This window comes from Lycium ferocissimum, chromosome 8 (genome assembly GCF_029784015.1).
Source record: "Lycium ferocissimum isolate CSIRO_LF1 chromosome 8, AGI_CSIRO_Lferr_CH_V1, whole genome shotgun sequence".
NCBI lineage: Eukaryota > Viridiplantae > Streptophyta > Magnoliopsida > Solanales > Solanaceae > Lycium > Lycium ferocissimum.
In genome coordinates, this window is record NC_081349.1 from 24,618,488 (window position 1) to 24,641,049 (window position 22,562).

General features: G+C 35.8%; 2 protein-coding genes across 3 annotated transcripts; both read left to right on the plus strand.

Moving 5' to 3' along the window:
• Positions 1-7: 7 nt before the first annotated feature.
• On the plus strand, positions 8-1,782 carry LOC132066163 (uncharacterized). The gene is made up of 6 exons (XM_059459529.1): positions 8-61; positions 373-666; positions 743-799; positions 879-1,160; positions 1,207-1,518; positions 1,618-1,782. Exons 1-6 carry the CDS (start codon positions 8-10, stop codon positions 1,780-1,782), a joined length of 1,164 nt encoding a protein of 387 aa, XP_059315512.1.
• Positions 1,783-3,568: 1,786 nt separating this feature from the next.
• On the plus strand, positions 3,569-12,566 carry LOC132067667 (uncharacterized). 2 transcript variants are annotated; one of them, XM_059460963.1, is made up of 11 exons: positions 3,569-4,281; positions 6,302-6,345; positions 7,829-8,057; positions 8,800-8,901; positions 9,170-9,339; positions 9,448-9,581; positions 9,674-9,851; positions 10,444-11,011; positions 11,198-11,310; positions 11,422-11,665; positions 11,999-12,566. In XM_059460963.1, the coding sequence occupies exons 1-11, from the start codon at positions 4,099-4,101 to the stop codon at positions 12,221-12,223; spliced, it is 2,190 nt and encodes a 729-aa protein (XP_059316946.1). In that variant the 5' UTR covers positions 3,569-4,098; the 3' UTR covers positions 12,224-12,566. The 2 variants fall into 2 exon arrangements, with proteins under 2 accessions (XP_059316946.1, XP_059316945.1); XM_059460962.1 differs by lacking the exon at positions 3,569-4,281 and having other exon boundaries at positions 6,186-6,345; positions 8,761-8,901.
• The last annotated feature ends 9,996 nt before the right edge of the window (positions 12,567-22,562 follow it).

The following is a 22,562-nucleotide window of genomic DNA, read 5'->3' on the forward strand; positions in this document are numbered from 1 at the left end:
GATAGGTATGACTTTCAAGGATGTTTATGAAGCTAGATCTGCAGTTAACTTTTATGCACTGGTCAATAAGAGAGGGCTGGTTTTAACAAAAAACAGATAGAACTAGGGCTAGTTACAAATGTCAGGAGGGTTGCCCCTTTAGGTTGTATATCTCAACAGATAACAAAAAGAATAAGTACGCTTGGTCAAGAGCCTTTATTGATAAACACACATGTTACAAGAATCGAGAATACTTTAGCTCGGTTGTTTAAGAAAAAGGTTCAATGCAATCCTAACTACAAGGTGAAAGACTTTGAGAGAGGAGTTGGAGAATAATTTTGATTTAAATGTGACTAAGGCTAAGCTCAAAGGACGACTTTGTTGCTCTCGAAGTTAGAGGGCAGTTTTGTTGATGATTACAAGAAACTTGAGGCTTATGGGCAAGAAGTTGGACAATCTAATCACGGCACCGATGTTGTGATAACTATATCAAGAAGTACTCTTGAAAAGGTAAACGAAATTTTTGAGGATGTACATATGGACGCATTAAAGAAGGGTTGGAAAGGTGGGTTGAGACCATTGATAGGAGTTGATGGTACATTTCTGAAGGGTAGATATAAGGGTCAGATGTTAGTGGCCCTTGCTCAAGACTCCATGAACCAATTTTATCCCCTTGCTTGGGCTGTGGTAGACAAAGAAACAACCATGACTTGGAGACAAAGAAACAACCATGACTTGGACTTGGTTTTTTGAGTGTTTGAAGATGTCTTTGGAACTAAAAGATGGACAAGGGGTGACTTTCATCTCAGATATGCAAAAGGTAACATTTTCAGTTTTTGAGTGTTTTCCTTTTGATTTAGTATCAAATTATTCACTGTGTGTTTCTGTTTTTCTCATAGGGATTGGTTGATGCTGTGAAGAATACATTGCCTAACTCTCACCATAGATACTGTGTGAGACACATTGAGGCCAATTGGCAAAAGAAGTGGAGAAGTGGACAAATGAAGAAGTTGATGTGGTGGTGTGCTTGGAGCACTTATGAAGAAGAGTTCAAAGACCAACTCAAAAAGTTGGGTGAATTATCCAAGGAAGATAATTATTCTGCTGCCAAGGATCTGTTACACTATCCTCCGCAATCTTGGTGTAGAGCATATTTAGACACTAAGTGTAAAAACATGATGGTTGACAATAATTTCACTGAGTCATTTAATTCATGGATTCTTGAAGCTAGAAGAATGCCAATCATCAGGATCTTTGGAGGAAATTAGGACAAAGGTTATAAGGTTGTTGGTTAAAAATGAAGATGAAATCAGGAAATGGGATGGTGGCTTTAGTCCTGAATCTCTGAAGTTGTATGATGACTACAGGGCAATTGCTCACTACTGCAAGGTTGAGTATAATGGTGACTATGGCTACGAAATATCTGAAGGTGAAGATAGGCATAATGTTGATCTTTCACAGAAAAGATGCACATGTAGAGTTTGGCAATTATCTGGAATCCCTTGCCCCCATGCTATCAAAGCTATCCTGTATGACAAGGTATCAAATTAGTGTAATGCAAGTTTTTTTTTTTTTTTTTTTTTTTGGTTTAGAAGTTTTTTCTAGTTAACTACTTGGTGGTATTTATTTGTTTTGAAGGGTGAACCTATGGATGAAATGCACTGGTTCTACAACAAGGAGGCATATTCCTTGACTTACAAGAACAAGTTGCAACCTGTTAGAGGACAACAGTTCTGGAAGATTACCGAAGCTCAAGCCATGGAACCACCTGATGTTGCCAAGACTGTGGGCAGGCAGGCCTAAAGAGAGAAGAAATAGAGAACCTGATGAAGCAAGGAAAAGGAAGGGAGAGTGGAGTCTATCAAGAAGGGGTATGGTTATGACATGCAGCAAATGTGGTGGAGAGAACCACAATGCTAGAGGCTGTTTCAAGGTAAGACAGTCTTTTAATTTCTCTATTCAGAATTTATTCATGTAAAATTCTTAAACATTTATCCTTTGTTAACAACAGAAGGTTGATAAAACAAAGCAAAAGGGTGCCTCAAACATTGCATCATCCTCCACACAACCTGAAGCTCAAGACTTTGATGACTGGTTGGAAGATTTCTTCTTCCGCCGAATCGAAGATATGACACAAGACTCTTCTCAAGCCACCACACAACAATCACAAGCCTATGGTCCAGATATTGGCCATGAGGAAGATCCGATCTTTGAGGCCCTTAATTATCTCTGAGTCACAGACAAGACTGAAGGCAAGAAAGCTGCAAGTGAGGCCACCAACTGGTACAAGAAGAATTCAGTTTATTGAAGGTGCTGATGGAGTGTCAATGCCCACAGACTTGCCATATTCACCAACTAAAACAACTTGGGGAGGCAATGCAGCACTTACACCCAGGCAGCTTGAAACTCAAGCAAGAAGAAAGAGGAAGAAGATTGGATCAAAAGGGAATGCAGCTGTTGTACTAGATTCTGGAGTATAACATGTGTTGCAACTTTTTGGTTACCTTTTAGGACAAATGTTTAATGATGGTTGATGGACAACCTTTAAGCTTATCTTAGCTGCTGTAGCAGATTATTTTTTTTATGAATTCATTGACGCATTTGACATGTCGACTGTTGACATGTGAATGTGATTATGAATTTCAGGTTGAATGTGAATGTGAATGTGAATATGAATTTCATGCGAATGTGAATGTGAATATGAATATCAGTGGCAGTTTCAGACGTGTTATGGTCTTGGTACTTTGAACCTTTATGAATGTATGTTGGATGTTGGTTTCAACATTGTCAGTGTCAAGTTTTTGACCATGTAGATAGGGACATTTATGTGGTCAAACCATTAAATAGTTGGTTAGGGGGTTAGATGTTGGCAATTACTCATTTATTTAGTGAAGATAATAACTCACAATGCACTATAAATTAGTGGCCCTTGCTCAGATTTGTTAACACACCCCACAGAATCCATCTTGTCTCTCCCATTCTAGGCAGCCCTATCTCCAACAAAAATGACCGACATTCTAGTGACGTTTGACAAAAAATTAACCAAATCGTACGTCGAAAATGACGATTTCATCTTTCCTCCTGATGTTTTCCAATTTCTACCAAGATACAACCGTGAAGTAGTCGTGCTTTACGACGGTGGTGCGCACTACATGAAGTACAAGGTTGGCAGATACAAGCGCTTATGTAATGGTTGGAAAAAATTTATCGACGCTAACAACCTGACAATAGGAATGGAGTTTTTCAAGCTTGTGAAGTTGAAGAGCGCATAACCTTCTTTTGTTAATGTTGAGACGGAAATCATAGAAATAGAGGATTAGGTCTCCGTATTTCTATTTAAGTAACCGTTTCATTTATGTAATCTCTTTCCGCTTTGAATGTTAGCAACAAAATTTGAAAGATGAAGTAAAGATGCAAGTGTTTTAGACATTGCTATGAAGTAAAGATCCTAATTACAATAAGAATTTGCAACAAAACCATAAAGGAACAAGAACATGAAGACACAAAAACATTAGGGATCAAACTTTCATTGCATTCCAAACGTCAAAAGAGTTGCAACGAAACCATTACATAACATTACCTAACATCAAAAACACTTGTAACGAAAACATTACCTAACATCAAAACACTAGCAACGAAACCATTACATCGCATTGCATCTAAATAGCAGAACTACTAAAGCCACAAACCAAATGTTCCAACCCTTACATTAGATCAATTTTTCAAATCTTCCCTCATAACATGTAACTAAACACAAACCAAACAAAGCAACACAATAATACAACATAAACTTTTACCGACAAATTCCAAACACTTCCACCAATACAAGAAGCATCAACCACATCCACTACTTCTTTAAAATCTTCATTATCGATAGAAGAAGCCTCAAGCTCATGCACAACGTCCTTAAAAGTCACATTATCAATAGTTGAAGAATTGGCCTCAAGTTCATCAACAATTTCCTTAAAATCATCATTATGAATTGTTGAAGAGTTCGCCTCAAGTTCATCCACAATTTCCTTCAAAGCTTCAAGTTGAAGAAACTCAACTTTATCCTTCAAAAACTTGTTTTCTTTAATAAGCACATCATTTTCACTCCTCAAAATATTGTTTTCACTAATGAGAGCATCCTTTTCACATTTCAATTTGTTGATCACTTGGATAGCTCTTGTTGAATTTTTTTTGTCTTCCCATACCCAGTATCCACAAGATAATGCCTTCGACAAACAGAAAATTAACGGCAAAACAAAAAAAAAAATCAAAATCAACCACAAAACAAATTACACCATGAAAAAGAAAAGAGCTAGCTTACATCGGGCTTATGGCACCTGAAAAAGCGTCTACCGGGGTTATTTGGAGTCCACAAAGTCAAATGGAGTGCAGCAACTCCACAACCACAAACCCGACCAGTTGACGAGCTCGAATTTTCGGACATTTCAAGAGAAATAATAAGCAAAATCAAACAATAAAGCTAAACTAGTTAAAATATCATTCAATCTAAGAGGAATTTACAACCCTAATTTTTTGGGGAAAAAAACTCCATTGAAGAAGAGGTGAAGAAGAGAGAGTGAAACGAGAGAAAAAAAATAACGTTGGGTATTAATTTGTTGGGTGCGGGTGGGGCATCGGGTACGGGTTATAAAAAGAGGGGGACCCGAGTTTTTGTGGGCACCGTTAGCATAAGGGCAGATATGGTGCAAAAAAAAAAAAACGTTGGGGGCATATACTCGAGCCAAGCTTTTAACGACGGGTATATGTGTGCAATTTCGCAAAGGTTAGGGGCATATTTGAGCCTTCGCCGATATAACTATGGTTCATGCATACTATTGTAACATTGTATTGTGGATAAGAATCTTTACAAGTACATGAATATACGTCCAAGCACTAATATCTCTCAACAGCTTGACAATGTACGAGGTGAGATTCAAAAGACAATCAAAGTGGCAAATCCGTTTCACAAGAACAGTGAGAGTGAACTATGCCAATCCTAATCTATTCTCAATTTATATGATATGATAATGATACTCCTTCCGTCTCAAATTATGAATCTCTTTAATTTCGCTTCTCGAAATTAAAATTATGTGAACTTTGACCAACATTTTAGAATTCATTTTTTTTTCATCATATTAACATGAGAAAATTATAACTTATAGTACTTCACATATGATTGGTGAATATCAAAATTTTAATTTTAAGCTATTGAGTTAATAGTCTAATTTAATTTATCTTTAAAGACGAGTCAACTTTACTCTTAAATAGGAAAGAAAAAAAAATGACACTCATTCTATGAGGAGTACGATATAATATAGGTCCCTCAAATTGGACCTTTAATGTTAGCAAATTAAATCTTTGTGACCCGTTTGTAAAAATTAATGATGGTACATTATCCAAGAACATTCAATCAATATCCTACGATTGGTTCAATGAAACAGTGGATGTAGACAACGTAAGTGTCATGATCCTTCCACTAATGCCTAAATAATGTGAAATGATAATAGAAGAACTTTTTATTTCGGTCCGAGGCCCTATCTGTTAATGACTTCAACATATTTGTTCCCTTTTGCCTGTTGTAGTACCTCAAGGGGTCGTTTGCTTATCCGTTTCAAAATGTTTGTCTTACTTTTTTTTTTTTTTGGGTATATTTTAAAATTAGTGTCTCATTTTTTTTGACAATTCTTTAATTCCAACTTTCACATGGCATGTTTAAGACCATAAAATTAATAGACATTTAGGTACATTCTATCTTTGGTTTAAGAATCTATTAAACTCTGTTCAAAATAAAATCAGATAAACATTTTAAAACAAAGAGTATAAGTTTTGCGATTGTATTTATCCATCGTCCGACAGAAGAAAAGTTTCGTATCGATTTTTTTTTGAAGACTTTTTTCTACTGTATTTGTTGGACGAACCGATAGATGAATTTCATTTTTTTTTTTTTTAAAGAACAAACCATCAACAAAATAACCGACAACACTTTCATTAAATATTTTATTCCGATTTTTAAAAATAAAAAAATAATTATTATTCTTTTTTAGTTCCCAATGGAATATCTGATAGAAAAATTGAAGTAAGGAATAGAAGCTGCCGGTTCAAACGATGATAAACTTGAGTTTGCGCTGAATAAGGACATGAGTCGTTGCATGTCGAACACGTGTCCATAGTGATCCCAAAGAACGCTCATCACCAAATTTTCTTTTTTTCTAATATAGGATCGAAATTTATAAAACCAAGGAATGAATTATTGGTAGTGATTAAACACAGTACATAGCAAAGGAGAGTAGTGATATCAAATCAAAATTTTAATTAAAACATGGAGAAGAAGCATCTTTCTTCCATTGCCAACGATGTCCTTCATACTTGTGCTCTGTTAGTTTGCTCTCTCTCTTGCATTTTTATTTATTGGTGTTATATTGCCAATTTGCCATCATTTCAAGTTTATGATTTTGAATTTTACATCGAATTTATGTGTTCTGAATTTAGCAACGAATGTATCGATTGTTTTAGTTATTGGGTTTGCAGTTAAATATGTACACACATATTTAATGGATTTTCTTATATAAATACAAGAATTTAAGCAAAAGTTACCTATGTTTGAAGTTGAAACAAATGAACGCGAATTTTCACATCAAGTAGAGCTGCTAATTGGGGAAAAAATAGTGCTAATTCTTCGGAGTTACTAGGATTATTAATAAAAGTACAATATGGATCCGTGATTTCGTACCTAATGGAACGTAACAATTATCCGAATTTTGAGTATTATTGTACCATTCGATTGCCTTTTGCTTTTGTAAAGTTTTCAACATGCATTACTACTAGACTAATACTGCATCCGTCTAAAAAGGATTATCTTAATTTAACTTGGCACAAAGTTTAAGAAATAAAGAATTTTTTTTGAAATGTGTGGTTCAAAACAAGCCTTAGATATTCGTATGGCTGTAAATCATCTCATAAAATTAAATTGTTTTTATATATAGAAAGGTGCTAATATTTTTGGGACAGGTTTTTAAATATAGAAAGGTGCCAATAATTTTGGGATAGACTAAAAAGGAAACGAAGACAATCTTTTTGGGACGGAGGGAGTAGCTGTTTGAGAGGAAGTTTTTGAGAAGTGAAAATGCTTATTTGAGAGAGATGAGGTGTTTGACCAAGTTATTGAAAAAGAATAAGTACACTCGCAGTAGAAGCTGAAAAATTCCCTTTTTTTCTTTTTCTTTTTTTGGGAGTACTTTTAGAACCCTGTCCGAGCATAAGTTATTGCTCTAGTATTTGCAAAAGTTTTTTGATCATATCGAAATATCGATTGCAAAAGTTTTTTTTTTATCATATCGATTAGCTAAACATATATTGTTATTTTCCAAAATTACTTTTTGAACAACATTTGACAAAATATACTTTTCAAAATAAGCAGATTTTGAAAGTCTAACCCAATGGGCTATAAATCTGTAACCAGTGAAACAGAGCCAAGATTGAACTCTGGTGCCTCATTATTATGCAACACATATTCTGAATTTGTACATGCAACTGATATTGTATTCTTTTCTCATTGTGGCACATCAGATACTCTCTTTGTCCCATTTCCTGCCTAATAAGGAATGACACATTTTCACTATAGAAATAATTACTTTAGACTTCGCATTTTACGTGATTTTATAGGCAAATAAATGTTTGTGACATATTTTAGACCGGAAGTTCCGAAAGCTTTTTTTCCCTTAAATTTCATGCATCTCGTAAATTTTGACGGAGGTAGTAGTTTAATTAGTTTCTTGATTCGTCTTTAATTTTGAGTTCTTACACCATACATAAAAAGAATGTGAATGCTTGAGAGTTACTGATAGATATTTCCTCCCAGGAGGTTGAGCACCTCAGTGGATGAACTAGTGCATGAATTTGAGGCTGGATGGGAGCCTAAAATGGAGGGTTATTCAAGGAAGTTAGTGGAGTTTTGCTGCTCAAAGGCTCTCACCGACGTATGCAGTAAATTGGAGGAGACGTTGGTCGATGGTTCCTTTAGCCGGATCACGTTTGATATGATGCTAGCATGGGAAATGCCTAGTTCGGCAGATGAAGAGACACATTCAGTTAATATCCTTGCTTTGCTTTAATTTTGTCCAATGACTCTGTCTTGACTATAGCTTTGATTTTGTGTATGCTTTCTAATTCGCTCGCCACCATATGCTTGTATGAATAACTTTGTTGTGTTGTGATATTGAGGTAATGAGTGAAAGGTCATCTCTTTATAATAATCGTATATTTCTTACTAAAGCTTCAAAAACAGGTCACCTCTATACTTGAACATGTTTCATGCTTAATATACACTAGTTTCAAATAGTTACCTGTAAAAGAAAGGTATAAATTGGAGGTCCGGAGTGGACGAGTCTGGAGGCAAATATATCTCGGCTCAGTCCTGAGAAAATACGGGCATCATTACTTTAGAATAGTTGGACTCTTCCTCATTTTGAGGAAATTAATCAAATTTGTGACCCTATATCCATGAAGAGGTTTTTACTTCCGGCAATATCTATTTTTCTGCTGAGTGTAAGATAAATACCCTTATGAGTTTATAGCAGATGCTAATACATTTCTTGGTGTATTACAAATCTTAATCCATATTTCTGTTATAATTACTCTTGAACACCGAAATTTTGCTTGTAAATATAGTGGGATAGGATATCGTAATTCTGCTTATGATTCTGTTTCTGAGTGAAGTGAATGAGAAGGATTTAGCTGTTTCCTGTTGACGCTCCAATTATAAGTTTGACAAGCTTTCTTTTCCTATGAAAGGGTGCTTATTGTGGGGAATGTTTCTCCTTCATAATACAGGAATGCGTGGCCAAAGAAAAAGAAGAGAGGAAAGCAACTTTTAAAGTGCCTCAAGAACAAGATGACATTCCATTGTTCTACTCAGATGTCATGCCGCTCCTTGTAAGGAATCTGTATCTTAACTTGGAATTGGTTTTTGTCACGTTGTGCTACTCAATAAACATTAACATTATGAGTACTGAACAGTTGTAGCTTCAAATACTTCCTCTCGTTTGCGATAAGTGATATGTATCTCTTTTCTGTAACACTCAACTTTAGATATTTGTAAGAAATTGCAAATATAATCGGCACCTACACGAAATCTTCACATTGTACCTTAGATTCTTATGGTACATTTTCGTCCACTTACTGAGAGTTACTAATTGGACAGGTTGACAACAAACCAAGTGTCGGAGAGGATGCATTCTTGTGGCTGGGGACACTTGTACATTTAGTAGCTGATATTGTAAATGGACGATTTACTTTTGAGACACTGACAGCATCTACAGAAAATCGACTTCATTATCCTGCTTATGACATGTTCCTGAAAGAGATCGAAAAGTAATTCTCATTTCTTGCTTTTCTTTCTTTGTTGGAAGAAAACTAGTTGTTGGGGTCCAAGCATAGTTCATTGACTGATTGGGTGATTCTTACTTCTTCGTTGATTAGATGTGTGAAGCATTTGCAAACACAAGCGACCCCAGCAGGCATGGAAATGGCAGACAATGAGTTTATACTACACGTGGAAGGAACTGCAAGCTCGCAGCGAGTAGTACGCCACATTGGAGGCACAAGTTGGCCTGGTATCTCTTGCCTTTTGCTGTGGTTTATGTTGTCACGTGGCACGGGATTATTCTAGGCGCGCTTTAGTGGCTAACGGACTTTTTGTTTCTAGGTAGGCTGACACTAACAAACTATGCACTCTACTTCGAGGCATCTGGAGTTCTCTCTTATAAAGAGGCTATTAAGCTCGATCTTTCGAAAGACTGTGAACAGAGTGTCAAGACAGCTGCCACGGGTCCATGGGGTGCTCCTCTGTTCGACAAAGCCATAGTTTATGAATCATCTGAATTGTAAGTACTCTTAATGACTTCTAAATATGATGCACCAGTTATTTAAGTACTCTGGCTTTTCTCAGGGACTAAATTGCCTTTTTGGTTACTAGAGACATGGGAAGCATGTACTTGTCATCTTAAACACAGAGTTACCCGGTACCTGTGCTGGTTAGGAGGTAGCAGGTTCCTCGTGTGATACAGAATTAAATCAAGAACACGGAATTGAAAACAAACAAGGGAATCAAAGCTAGAATTTTAGACCCAAAATTAGTGTTATTTGGAACAATTAGGATAGAAGCCTAATTACCCTTAACAATATGCTAATCAAGAACCTAATTGTGAAACAAAGGCTCCATATGCTCCTATGTGCTAAATGGCGATCTCAAAATGTATCACTGTGGAATTAGTTGAGGTGTGCGTATGCTGGACCCCAACATCACCATTATAAAAAAATAATTGTCTTCTTAAAAGCTTCCGGGATTACCAATTTCAGCTAAATTTATTTGAAAAACTTTATGGTGGATTAGGAAGTAGTACATATCCTGCTTATGTGGCTTTTGAGAACCTTATGTGCAAGATAATGGTATAATGACTTGTATTTTCCATTTAGGCAAGAAGGGGTCATTTTTGAATTTCCAGAAATGACGAGCTCAACGAGACGCGACCACTGGCTTGCTGTCGTGAAGGAAATTATGCTACTGCATCGGTTTTTACGGAAGTTCAATGTGGAATCACCATTGGAGTCGTGGGAAATGCACGCGAGAACAATATTGGGGATCATTAGGCTACATGCAGCTAGAGAAATGCTTAGGATATCGCCTCCGGTTCCCAAGAATTTCTTAATTTTTGACTTGCTCGATGAGTTGCCGAAGGGAGATTACGTGCTTAAAGAGCTTGCTGAGAGTTTGAATAAAGTCGACGCTGGACATCCGTGTAGTGCAAGCTCGATCTTGAAGAGACTGAATGTCTCCCAACTGTTTGTTCCCAGTGTAGAGTTAAAAGATATCAAAAAAGAAATCAATGACAACGTAACTTCGCCAGTACTAGTCGACAACGTTTCGTCATTGGAGAGTGCTATTGATCAGTCAAGGGAGGAAGCGAAGGAAATCCAAATGGCTAAAGCTACGGTTGAGGAGCTGAAAGACGAAGGAATCGGCAATAGCGTCCAGGTTCTTATGGTAAGTTGCTACTCTGTTTTGAGGGAAACGCATATCTGCTGTTTCGAAAAATGAATTACAAAATTGAAACAAATGTGGTTTATGAGTGGTATGCATCGCTTAATCTTAATCATAGAGTTCTTAATATGTGTATGTACCTCTACGCTGCATATCCGTTACGCTAAAGCATGTTTTATTTTTCCCTAGGGTCTGCTTAAACCTCTGAAAAAGTTAGTTCCCCATGTTCAAGAGGCTTTTACATGGGAAAAGCCATTATCCAGTACCATTCTTGTGGTGACGACAATGGTAGTTATTTACAAGTGAGTTTCTTTATTCCTGCTATGTTACTTGCCTATGTTTTTTGATGTTAAATACTTAACTTCAATTGTTTAGTAAGTCTGGAAAGAACTAACGGATTCTTGTGAATGTAGCGAGTGGGTCGGTAAGGCAATAGCGGCTCTCTTATTGGGAATTGTTGGTACAATGATATGGGCTAGACGGAGAAGGATACCGGATAAGGTCCACAGAATAGTCGTCTACACCGGATCCGATCAGACAACAATGGAAAGCATAGTGTCGGCTCAACAGGGGTTGAGAAGTGTCTATGACTTGATCCAAACGATGAATATAATTATACTAAAGATTTGGTCAGTATTGGTTTCAAAAGCTCCAAAGGTACTACAATATGTTGTTTCTTTGCCCTGTATTATGCTTCAACTCCCTCTGTCCTTTATTAATTTTATTTATAGGTAATTGAAGCCTGTAATGGACATAGCATTGCTTTTACGGGTTCAACCAAACTCAAAAGCTTTTACGCGAAGCATAATATATATACGAAAACCACTCAAAATTTCAAGAAATATCAACTTTTGAACTCCTAATCTCAAAAGTCTCATTCAACTCCTAATCTCAAATGTAAATGAGTTTAAGCTTCGTATTTATTGCTAAGAGCTTTAAAGGTTGAAAATATCTTTGATTTAAATTCTGAATTGGTCCATGAATTTGCAGCATGCAGATATGGTAATGATAGCTTTGGTCGTCGCGGCGGTGATTTTAGTGGTGGCCCCTTTTAAGTTCATCCTCATGGCATTGGCGTCATATGGCTTTGTGGCAGCATCAAAGATAGGGAAAAGCAAGCAAAATGAGAAAGGAAATAGGAGATTACAAGAGTGGTGGGATTCTATCCCAGTTGTTCCTGTTGATATTGTGGACAAAATCGATCCCGACTCGTAATTTTTAGATGCCACTATGATCTTGGTTTGCCACTTTGCTACATTAAGTTGGTCAATTTCAAGAGACAAGTTTGTCTAGGTTCGTCTCTGCCCGCGTTTTAATTTATTCGCTAGTGTTCCTTTCTATCTCTTGACAAACTGTGTTCAATGTGTGTTATGGGCTTATGGCAAGGTAAATGAAGATGCTTCACTACTAGAAAGGAATAATTTACCTATTATGTCATATAGGAGTATAGTTAGATGATTGCATGTATACATGTCTTATACTTTCGTCGTTTGTAACACGAGTGTGTATGTATTATTACATAGTTTTTCTGGAATAAGAGTTGGATGAAGTTCATAGATCAACATGATTCAGATATCTTATGCAGAGCTACTTTGCATTTTGAAAACAAGACTAATACTATATACTTGTGGTGAAAATTAAATGAGGATGCCAGAAAAGCTTTTCATTTTACTATAGGTACATTACATCATGTTTTTATTTTCCAATTTATGTCTTGCCATTATCTGTTGACTTTCATGATACTGACCGAGGTCTTAATTCCACCACCAGCAAAAAACACATACACTCCCAATTTATGTGGCAACTCTCACAAAATTGTGGCATCTTTCAGTATTCCAGAGTTAAAATGAGTTTTGCTTTGACGGTAATCTTAAACTCCTGTATTAGAGAGTTAAATTGAGTTTTGCTTCGACGGTAATCTTTTCATAATTTTGTTTAAATATTTTGAATTGTTGATAGATTTTTAAATACACATAATTGTGTAAGATTAACTGATCTAATAAATCAATAATATTAATAACTAGTTATTTTTTAATAATCCATTCAGTTTCACATTTGAAACAAAGGGAGTATAGGTTTCTTATATATGTATGTTGAACTGACATATTGGAGGACTGCATGGTGGGTGGGGGGCACGTGTCCCTCTTAACTTTAAGAAAACTTTCATACACGCAGTATATTTAAAAATTACCATAAAGAACCATCAAAAATAGTTGGTAAGCATGCCTCCTAGCTTTTTGTATAATTCCAAATTGAGTCCAGACTAAAAATATTTTTTTAAGATCTAAAAGAAAAAGGAAAAATATTTTTGGCAGTGTTTCGAACAAGGAACCTAACGTGTATAACATAAGCGAGTGAATTTGTTTCATTTATATATTTTTTACATCGGTTCTATGATTGTTTAACAAAATTTTAAAATGATTTGATTCATTTTAAGATTTGAATTATGCTTCGAAAATGCAGTGCCCGCCATCATAAATTGAAATAGAGGGAAGTATAAGTTTCTTATATGATACGAACAACCAGTTCATGTTGAACAGGGGGGTCGTTTTCATAAAATTTAAAATTATAAGTTCCTTCTATAAAATATACTAGATGAACCATGGAGCACGGGCCCAACATTAGTAGGTCATGATCTTCAAGAATGTTGGTGCAAGATGTAAGAGACCTCAAATTACATATTGCAGAAAAATAATCGTAATCGGAGAGGAACATAGACTGCTTTCAGAGTAACTTTGTCATGCGGTCTTTTTTTCCTTAGTCGTATAATGACATTTCAAATGAAGAAGCTAAGTGCATATACATGGGATGGGAGAAACCAAAAGCATTTGGTTTACGCATTCTAATTCAACAATACATGTTTGGGTGGCTAATTTTTGCACTTAATTCTCCCAATTAAAGGAACTTGTGGGTATTAAGAATTGCAGGCTGCATTACAAGAAAAGAACTCTTAAGATACCAACCTTTATAAGTCTGCACATAGGACCATTCCCAAGCGGTTCTAAAACATCATACAATATAATAACAGAAATAAGCTACCATCTTCGTTGTAGCTTTGTAGGCATATCCTTCTATCTTTAATATACCTTTGTTAGAAATCTGTACATAGTAAAGAATGTTAAAAGACATTTCTAAATGGAAAGATGCTACATTAGTCCAAAGTAGGAAAGGGAGGAACAATAGGGGCAAAATTGAATATTAATAGCCATTAAGAGAAGTATAAAATCTAGATAGTTAAGCTGTAGAAAAAGTGTTGCCAAAAAATAAGGTAAATAATTTTGAATATAAAATCTAGCATCTCATCAAAATTCTAGTAACGACAAAGCAATAAGCAACTCAAATATTTTTAGCATTGAACATAACTAATAATCTGTGTCACATAAATTCCAAAAGATTAAAGCGGGAGATATGCCAATGTGAGTATGTTCAAGAAAGTACATACGGGAAAATGGTTGTTATCAATATAAATTGTGCCGATATAGTGTAGTACTATTTTGGGTCGGGCGAAAATCAAACCTATTTCTTTATTAACAAGCAACATTTCTATCATGTATTATAAATCAAACACATACAACTCTTTACAAAAAATTAATATCAACTTAGTCTACCATCTATGCCCAATGATAATGGTCCAACTTCTAATTACGTAATACATGTGAAGCTATGAATAAGAATACAATCATAGTTGATACTCTAGCAAAGTTGAGAGAGGATGAAAAGGGAAATCAAGAAAAGGAAATGTCCATGTAGCAGAGATCACTATAAGAGGTCTGGGGAGTGAGAAAAAAAACCTAAGAATAAGTTGATTTCACGAAGGAACTTACATAAGCCTCTCCATAGTCCTTACACGTGAATGGCATTCAGTAGTATAATCTGCTTGCACAGAGAACACGAATTAGCAGAAGTTGCAAATTCAAATACATAAAGCGAATCCCATGCTTGCAAGATGGTCAGGAATAGCCAAAGGCAAGGAAAAGAAAAACTTTCATAGAAAGCCGCTAGTGCATAACTTCCATGAAAAAAAAATCTAGTGCATAACTGTTGCACTTAAGGTCTAGATGATGAGAAGGCAGAATAGATGACCTCATTGAACTTCACACAGCTAGCTTCAATTTCTAATCCTTTTATTATACTTAACTCTTAATCAGATTCAGAAAAAATTTCAATACCAAACTCTTTAGGTTCAATTGCAATCTAACCCTTTATCCCACTTTTCTTAATCTGTTAAGAATTTTTTCGACAACATAACTCATCAGATCCCAATAGAAAATTGTAGTAATTTCTCCTATGACAGTTTTCGGAACTTCTAAACCTGAAAAGAGAAGGATGGCAGAGCAATTTCTAAAGCTTTTCTCAAACGTCAAAAAAACAATCTATTAAAACTCTATAAAACTTTAAAAAATGCATTTTTGGACTACTTGAACATCTTAAAATTGTCCCCGCTACATCCAAAGTAATGATAAACTCCACTCTAAAAAAATTTGAAGACATCTCTGATTTATTTTCATAAAATAGAATTGTCAACAATAAGACACATCCACAATGAAATACAAATCTAAAACTAATCATGTTTGTACTTATTTACAATAATGCACAGAAGATGTAGACACCATATAAGTCAATTTTGTAGAAGACATGAGTATGATGAATTGATTTTGGTAGTAAAAGTTTTACTAACCCATAAAGTTAATCTCCGCCATCGAAATATAAACTTCATAATGCTAGAGAGTTGCACAAGGCAAGAACTTCAAACTTAAAGACAACAAATAGATCTTCAACTTCATATGAACACAGAAAATTTAACTGTCACAAAATAGTAGTACGATCAATCAAAATTTTTTCTCTAAGAAAACATGTAATAAAAAAATCGAGATTTTTTCTCTAAGAGCATGTGTCTTAGATTTCAAAGGTAATTGGGATGATCACTTACCTCTTATTGAGTTTTCTTATAATAACAGTTATCATTCTAGCATTGGGATGGCACCGTTTGAAGCTCTGTATGGGTGAAGGTGTAGGTCACCGATTGGTTGGTTTGAAGTTGGTGAAGCAGAATTGTTAGGGCCGGATTTGGTTTATCATGCTATGGAGAAAGTCAAGTTAATTCAAGAGCGTTTAAAAACGGCTCAGAGTAGCTAGAAGTCTTACACAGACGTAAGGCAAAGAGACTTAGAATTTCAAGTTGATAATTGGGTGTTCCTTAAAGTCTCACCCGTGAAGGGTGTTATGAGATTTGGCAAGAAAGGCAAAATTAGTCCCAGATATATTGGACCTTACAGAATTCTGCGAAAGGTCGGTCTAGTAGCTTATGAACTTGAGTTGCCACAAGATTTAGGCACGCCGTACACCCGAAGATTTCATGTATCCATGTTAAGAAAGTGTGTAGGAGACCCGTCGTTGGTTGTTCCTGCTGATACTATAACAGTTAAGGACGGTTTAACCTATGAAGAAATCCCCATAGCCATTCTTAATCGTCAGGTTCGCAAGTTGAGAACTAAGGAAGTGGCCTCAGTAAAAGTGTTATGGAGAAGTTAGAAAGTTGAGGAAGTTACATGGGAAGCCGAGGAGGATATGAAATCCAAGTAACCATTTTTGTTTGAAGAGCAAGCAGAGAACTCTCAAGGTAACTTTTCATACCCCATGTCATGTCATGTCATGTCATGTCTCATGTTTCACGCTCACTCTCATGTAACTTTTCATCCATGTCATGTCGTGTCTCATGTTTCACGCTTCATGTATGCTCATGTTTCATGCTTGATATTCATATTTCCTTGTAATTATATCATTTCATGTCCCATGTTTCATGTTATGTTCCTTCATGTTCGTGTATTCAAGCCATGTCCAGTCCCAATCTTAACCACGACCCATCATTCGAGGACGAATGATCCCAAGGGGGAGATATTGTAACACCTCGTACTCTCATACTAAACCATATCGGTAATATTTCGTAAATCCGAGTCAGATGTGAATGTATGAAACTAGTATAAAGATGATATTTTAGCTATGTGAATCCATTCGGGTGATAAAAAGTCGTTTTGAAGTCAAACCAAAAAGTGAAGTTCTTAAGGCCTTCTAAATTCGTATAAGTCTGAGACAGTCTGTACTTATGGCCAGTTTTTGGGTAGTGACGTTAGGAATTTGAGAAAACTCAAAACATAAAGGTTGTATCCCTTTGGAATAGCTTTCCAAAGGTATCTTGTGAAGCTCAAACAGAGCTTTGTGCTAAGAGTTATGCCTATTTTACTAACGCTGGTTGGAGCAAAATTTTCAGATTTTGGGTTATGTTTTTTAGCCTTTTCCTACTTGAATTGGGACTCCCTATTTTATTATTTTATGAAACAAAAACGTCCATAACACTATTATAAACCCTAAGAGACTATTATTTTCTCTCTACCTCCATCCCTAAAGAACCCAGACACTTCAATCTTTCAAGAAATTCATTCTTGCAATCAAGAAAAATCAAGAAACCTTCAAGAATTTGGTTTGACAATCTAGTTTCCTCCAAGGTAAATATTTTAACCAAGAAACTTTTTATTCTACAAGATTTATCATTTATAAAGACTAGAATAAATCCATCCATCATGTTACCCTATAAAAATCAAGAGTTGTAAAAAAGTTGGAGAAAACTCTAGTATTTTTCTAATTGAGTTTCATTCCGACCAACCATATTAATTTAGTGTTTTCCGATAATCTAACCATTGGATAGAGCCCTAATTTTAAATGAGTGTTCATAACACATAAGTATAAAATATGAACGGTGGAGATTGGATTTAGAAGTCCGGAGAAGGGCCCTTTGAGCCACGAACAGCAGCTACGAAAATCAGTGAAAACTCTTCTCAAGGTTTCAAATTCAAAGCTTTTGGAATTCTTCTTCAAGGATTCAGACTTTTCTTCAAGTTTTGGAGAGATTAAGGTATGTAGAGTTGCTATCTATATGTGGGAACATAATTGTTCTTCCCCACGCTCATTGGCGGATCCAGGATTTTCACTCAGGGTGTTCGGAAAAATAATTGAACCACTTGAGCTAGCCTTTTGCATTTGTTCAGGGTGTTCAAAAGTTAATATATGTACATGAACACAAAAAATCTACCATAAATATATACTGTAATTTTTTGTCCTGGGTGTTTGGTACCCTGGGCAATGACTAGATCCGCCTCTGCCCACGCCTCTTAATTCATAAAGTATGAATCTTTACGAAAACTAGAGTTTCTACACCATGCTCATAACAACCCTAGGTCTATGTCCATGAATATATTATGTATTAATTGCTATTATTCTATCATTGTGTTCTTAATAACTCCATATGATTATTGAGAATTCGTCTGTAATCCATGACAACTCATATCTCGTATTTCATGGGTTCTTGCATGCATGTTTTTAAATAAAAATGCTTATTTCATGAATATCCTACATGTCTACAAGTTTTCATGCAATTGTATTATATAATAATCTTCATGCCATGATTCAAGATACACACATGCTAAATACAAGTTATTTCATGAAACCATGTTTACAAGTTATTTCGTGAAATCATGATTACAAGTTGTTTACAAGTTATTTCACGAAATTCATAGGCTTCTTAGCCAACTATATCATGTTCATGTTTTTGGGAGTTGCACAGATTGCCGAGAAGGCTCAGATAGCCTGAAACTACGTTTGCCACTGCAGGATAAAGATCGCTCCGTCCAGTTAGGACGATTCCTTCATGTTTTTTCCATTGAGGGACTTGGATCCATTCATGCCATGTTCATGTCTTGTACCCCGGCAAGGTATAAGATGGCTTAGCTGGTCGACCAGAGATCAGGCGCCACGTGTTAACGTGGTGGTTACATGTCGGTTATATTAATGCTCTCCCAACTTAAAATGCTTTTACTCATGTTATATATGCATTCATGTTCGTGTCAGATACTCATGTTCATTACCAGGTTTTAGTTTCAGTTTCCGCCCGTATCATGTTACTTTCATGTGCCACGTTTATTTCATTCAGTTGCTTTAGTACATTCAATGTGCTGACGTCCCCTTTTCTTGCCGGGGGCTGCGCATTTCACGATGCGCGGTACGGATTTACGGGACGACGCCCTCGCTCATTAGGATCTACACGTACCGGCTTTATTGGTGAGCCCCATCTCATTCGGGGTTTATACACTGTCTTTCTTTATTTAGTTTTGCATCTAAAGGTATGCTAGGGGCCTTGTCCCAGCAAGTATGTTACGTGTTTCAGACTCATGTTAGAGGTTTCATAGACAAAACAAGTGTCATGTTAGACTTCCAAAGTTGGTTAGCCGGTTTGGCTCATTTATGATATTGTCCGCATTCATGACTTAACCAAGTACTTATGTTTAATATTATGACTTACTATGGTTTATAAAAGCTCATCGTGCACTTCACGTTATATTTCCGCTCATGTATGCCTCATGATGATTCAGCAAGCCATGTGGTTCACTCGGTCACATGCAGTCAGGCACCGAGTGCCACGTTACGCCCACGCCATGGTTCGGGGCGTGACAATTGTGTTATTCTTGTTAACTGCTTTAGAAAACGTATTATTTTGGTCAAAAATTCTAGTTTTTTCCTGGAAAAGAAAGTTGGATGACATGGTTTTTCCTAGAATAAGAACAAGAAAGTTGGATGACATGGTAGAAAACATTAAAAAATATCAGATATAAATAGTTAATAAGCACCCCGAACTCAAAATCTTGGGATGGATGAAGTCCACCGAGAGTGGATGAAGTTCGTAGATCAACCTGCATTAGATGTCTTACGCAGGGCTACTTTGCATTTTGAAACCAAGACTGATATATACATATTTAAAATTAAATGAGGATACTTGAAACCAAGACTGACATAAACATAGTTAAAATTAAATAAGGATATACTAGAAAAGCTTTTCAGTTTACTATAGGTTCATGACATCAGGTTTTCATTTTTGCAATTTATGTCTTGCTATTATCCGTGGGACTTTGAGAACGCACCAATCGAGCCCTTAATTCTACCACCAGCACGCACGTACATTTATGTGGCAACTCTCTCAATTTGGGTGGCATCTTTCGGTATTCGAGAGTAAAACAAATTTTGCGTTGACTGTAATTTTTTGTAGGCTTTTTAAATCTCTTGAATTGTTGATATGAATTTTAAATACACATAATTTTATAAGATTTATGGCTCTAATAAATCAATAATATTAGTAATAGTTATTCTTTAATAGCATAATTTTCTCATATGATATGTGTTGCTACAAAACACCCACGCAAGCGTATGTGGTCGTGTAAGCAATATAGTGATTAAACGTGCATGCAAGCACATGTGTTGGTGTAAGTAATATAGTGATTTTAGAAATCATATGTTGAACTTAGAAAGACGTATAATTTATCGTTAATTAAATTAAATTGATGCTAATTATCTAAACAAGAGATGAAATATGAAAGTTGTGATTTTAAACTATTTAAAATAAAGGAAAACAAAAAATGAACCTCAACGAAGAAATAACGGGTATGTTATCAATGAGATGAATGTATTCTTACTAATTAATCGGATTGTTAACTCTCATAATATTCTTTCGAACTACGTACTATTCGTCTATTCACAACAGTTAGTTGTCTATATTTTTATGAAATTGACATGTTAAAAACACAATACATATAGGGTATTTAATTACTCGGCGACTAAGTATATTCATATTCTAGCCACAAATTCTAGCCTAACTTTAGTGATAATCATACCACGCTCTCTTTTAATTCTTCTCTAGTCTAACAACATCTCGTTCAAGCAAGTATATTAAATAGTCGATAGAATATAACTGTTGGCCAAACAATCAAGCAATTAAGACCAAAAGCAAAGAAACAATCGCAATAGAATAAACTATTAAGATAGAAATACTAATCAGACATCAATATTCGTGGTAAACTACAACTTTAGAACGAGAAGTTTAGCTCCACATAGACATTGGGGAAATAGAACAAATCATCAAAAAAGATATAAAAACGAGTAGTAAGGAGAATAAACATGGAGGAAATAAACAAATCATTCAAAGAAAATATAAAAATGAGTAGTATGGAGACAAAAAGGTAAAAGCCAAAAATCTTTTGTCACGATCGTAGGTAGTGACCGAGTGGGCAATCGTACCCACCTATTAATCGTAATCAGATCATAGCAACAAAATGGAAACTTATACGTACAGAAAGGCACGACACCGCGCACACATATATACATATATCACATATACAACCTGGAGATATACAGAACATAAACACGACCGAAAATTCCCACAACCCACGTTTATGTCTACGGCCTAAATAATAACGAATAATCATATGACGGGACGGGGCCCCGCCGTACCTTAGAACAAATATACACAAATCTAACAAAGAGTCCGTCTTCGGGACAAGGAGCTCTCTAAGATAGCCGAGTAGGGATCCTAAGTGGCGGCTCACCAAACTCGAGCCGTACTCATGAAAGCGACCCCGAAGAAAAGAGGGTCGCACGGAATATGGAGTATGTAAAGCATTAAGCACAATAAAGCGAATCATACGGAAATAAGAGGGAGAAAAGTAGTAATAGAACTCATAAAAGATTTACCTCGAACGTAAATCATGCTTATCAAAATCATTAATGGCCGAGTAACATAAATAAAGTAATCATCATGAACATATGCATACATAACATGCCCCGGCCCTCTAATGAGGGACGCGGTAAGTAAATCATCATATATATGTAAGACCTACATTGAACGGAATCATCATATGCCATCCTGGCCAAAAATCATCACATCATATATATATATATATATATATATATATATATATATATCGTCCAAAAGTGAGGGAATTTGCGGTGGAATTGCACGAATACATGTACCGGGACGCAGTGAAAGAAATAATCGGCTCGCACGAAGCGTAGTAAATGAGAAACCATATGCACATAAATCATTTCAAAGACTCGATGAAATAAGTTAAGCGAACCATTAGTTGAAAATCGGAACAATAGTTATCTCAAATACCTTTCGGACATCTCTCGGAACTTATCAATGTTAGACTTAGAAATCATAATTACATATTGAGGTCATATGCTTAATTTAGAATGCATCAAAATCATAATCCAAAACTTATCAAATAAGTAGGGGATCGATACTCGGAAGTCAAGGTGAAAACAGTACTCAATCTTTCTTAAAGGTCATTAAGGATAATCATAGAAAAGCCGCGGGCCCCACGGATGGGTGCCGACCCCATCCGAGCCCGATACAAGAGTTAGGGAAATGTTATGTCTTATGAAGTTACCTATTATGTTTCGGGCGATCCGAGCTCATATGCAAAAGTTACGAGCGTTTGAAATTCGGAACCTTTTAGTAACAAAATTCTTTATAAGACTTTTGAAATGTAATCTTTTGAGAACATAAGAACCTTAGTTGGTTACATAAGAGAATAAGTTTTTAAGAATGAGTAAGATACCTATCTAAGCTCGGATCTAAGAGTGGAATTACCCGAGGCTCGGGTCATAGCCTAATTAGCACTAAGACATGACAAAGAAAAGAAATGCTACGCCTTACATACCTCGTCCGCTC

What these genes read in the sequence shown, in the direction of transcription:
- LOC132066163 (XM_059459529.1), top strand. Translation starts at nt 8, where the DNA reads ATGACTTTCAAGGATGTTTATGAAGCTAGATCTGCAGTTAACTTTTAT. An exon ending in TCATCTCAGATATGCAAAAG is followed by an intron (nt 800 to 878) that starts GTAACATTTTCA and finishes TTTTTCTCATAG; the next exon opens with GGATTGGTTGATGCTGTGAA. An exon ending in CTAAGTGTAAAAACATGATG is followed by an intron (nt 1,161 to 1,206) that starts GTTGACAATAAT and finishes GGATTCTTGAAG; the next exon opens with CTAGAAGAATGCCAATCATC.
- LOC132067667 (XM_059460963.1), top strand. Translation starts at nt 4,099, where the DNA reads ATGAGAGCATCCTTTTCACATTTCAATTTGTTGATCACTTGGATAGCT. An exon ending in TGGAGGCACAAGTTGGCCTG is followed by an intron (nt 9,582 to 9,673) that starts GTATCTCTTGCC and finishes TTTTGTTTCTAG; the next exon opens with GTAGGCTGACACTAACAAAC. An exon ending in GTTTATGAATCATCTGAATT is followed by an intron (nt 9,852 to 10,443) that starts GTAAGTACTCTT and finishes TTTTCCATTTAG; the next exon opens with GCAAGAAGGGGTCATTTTTG.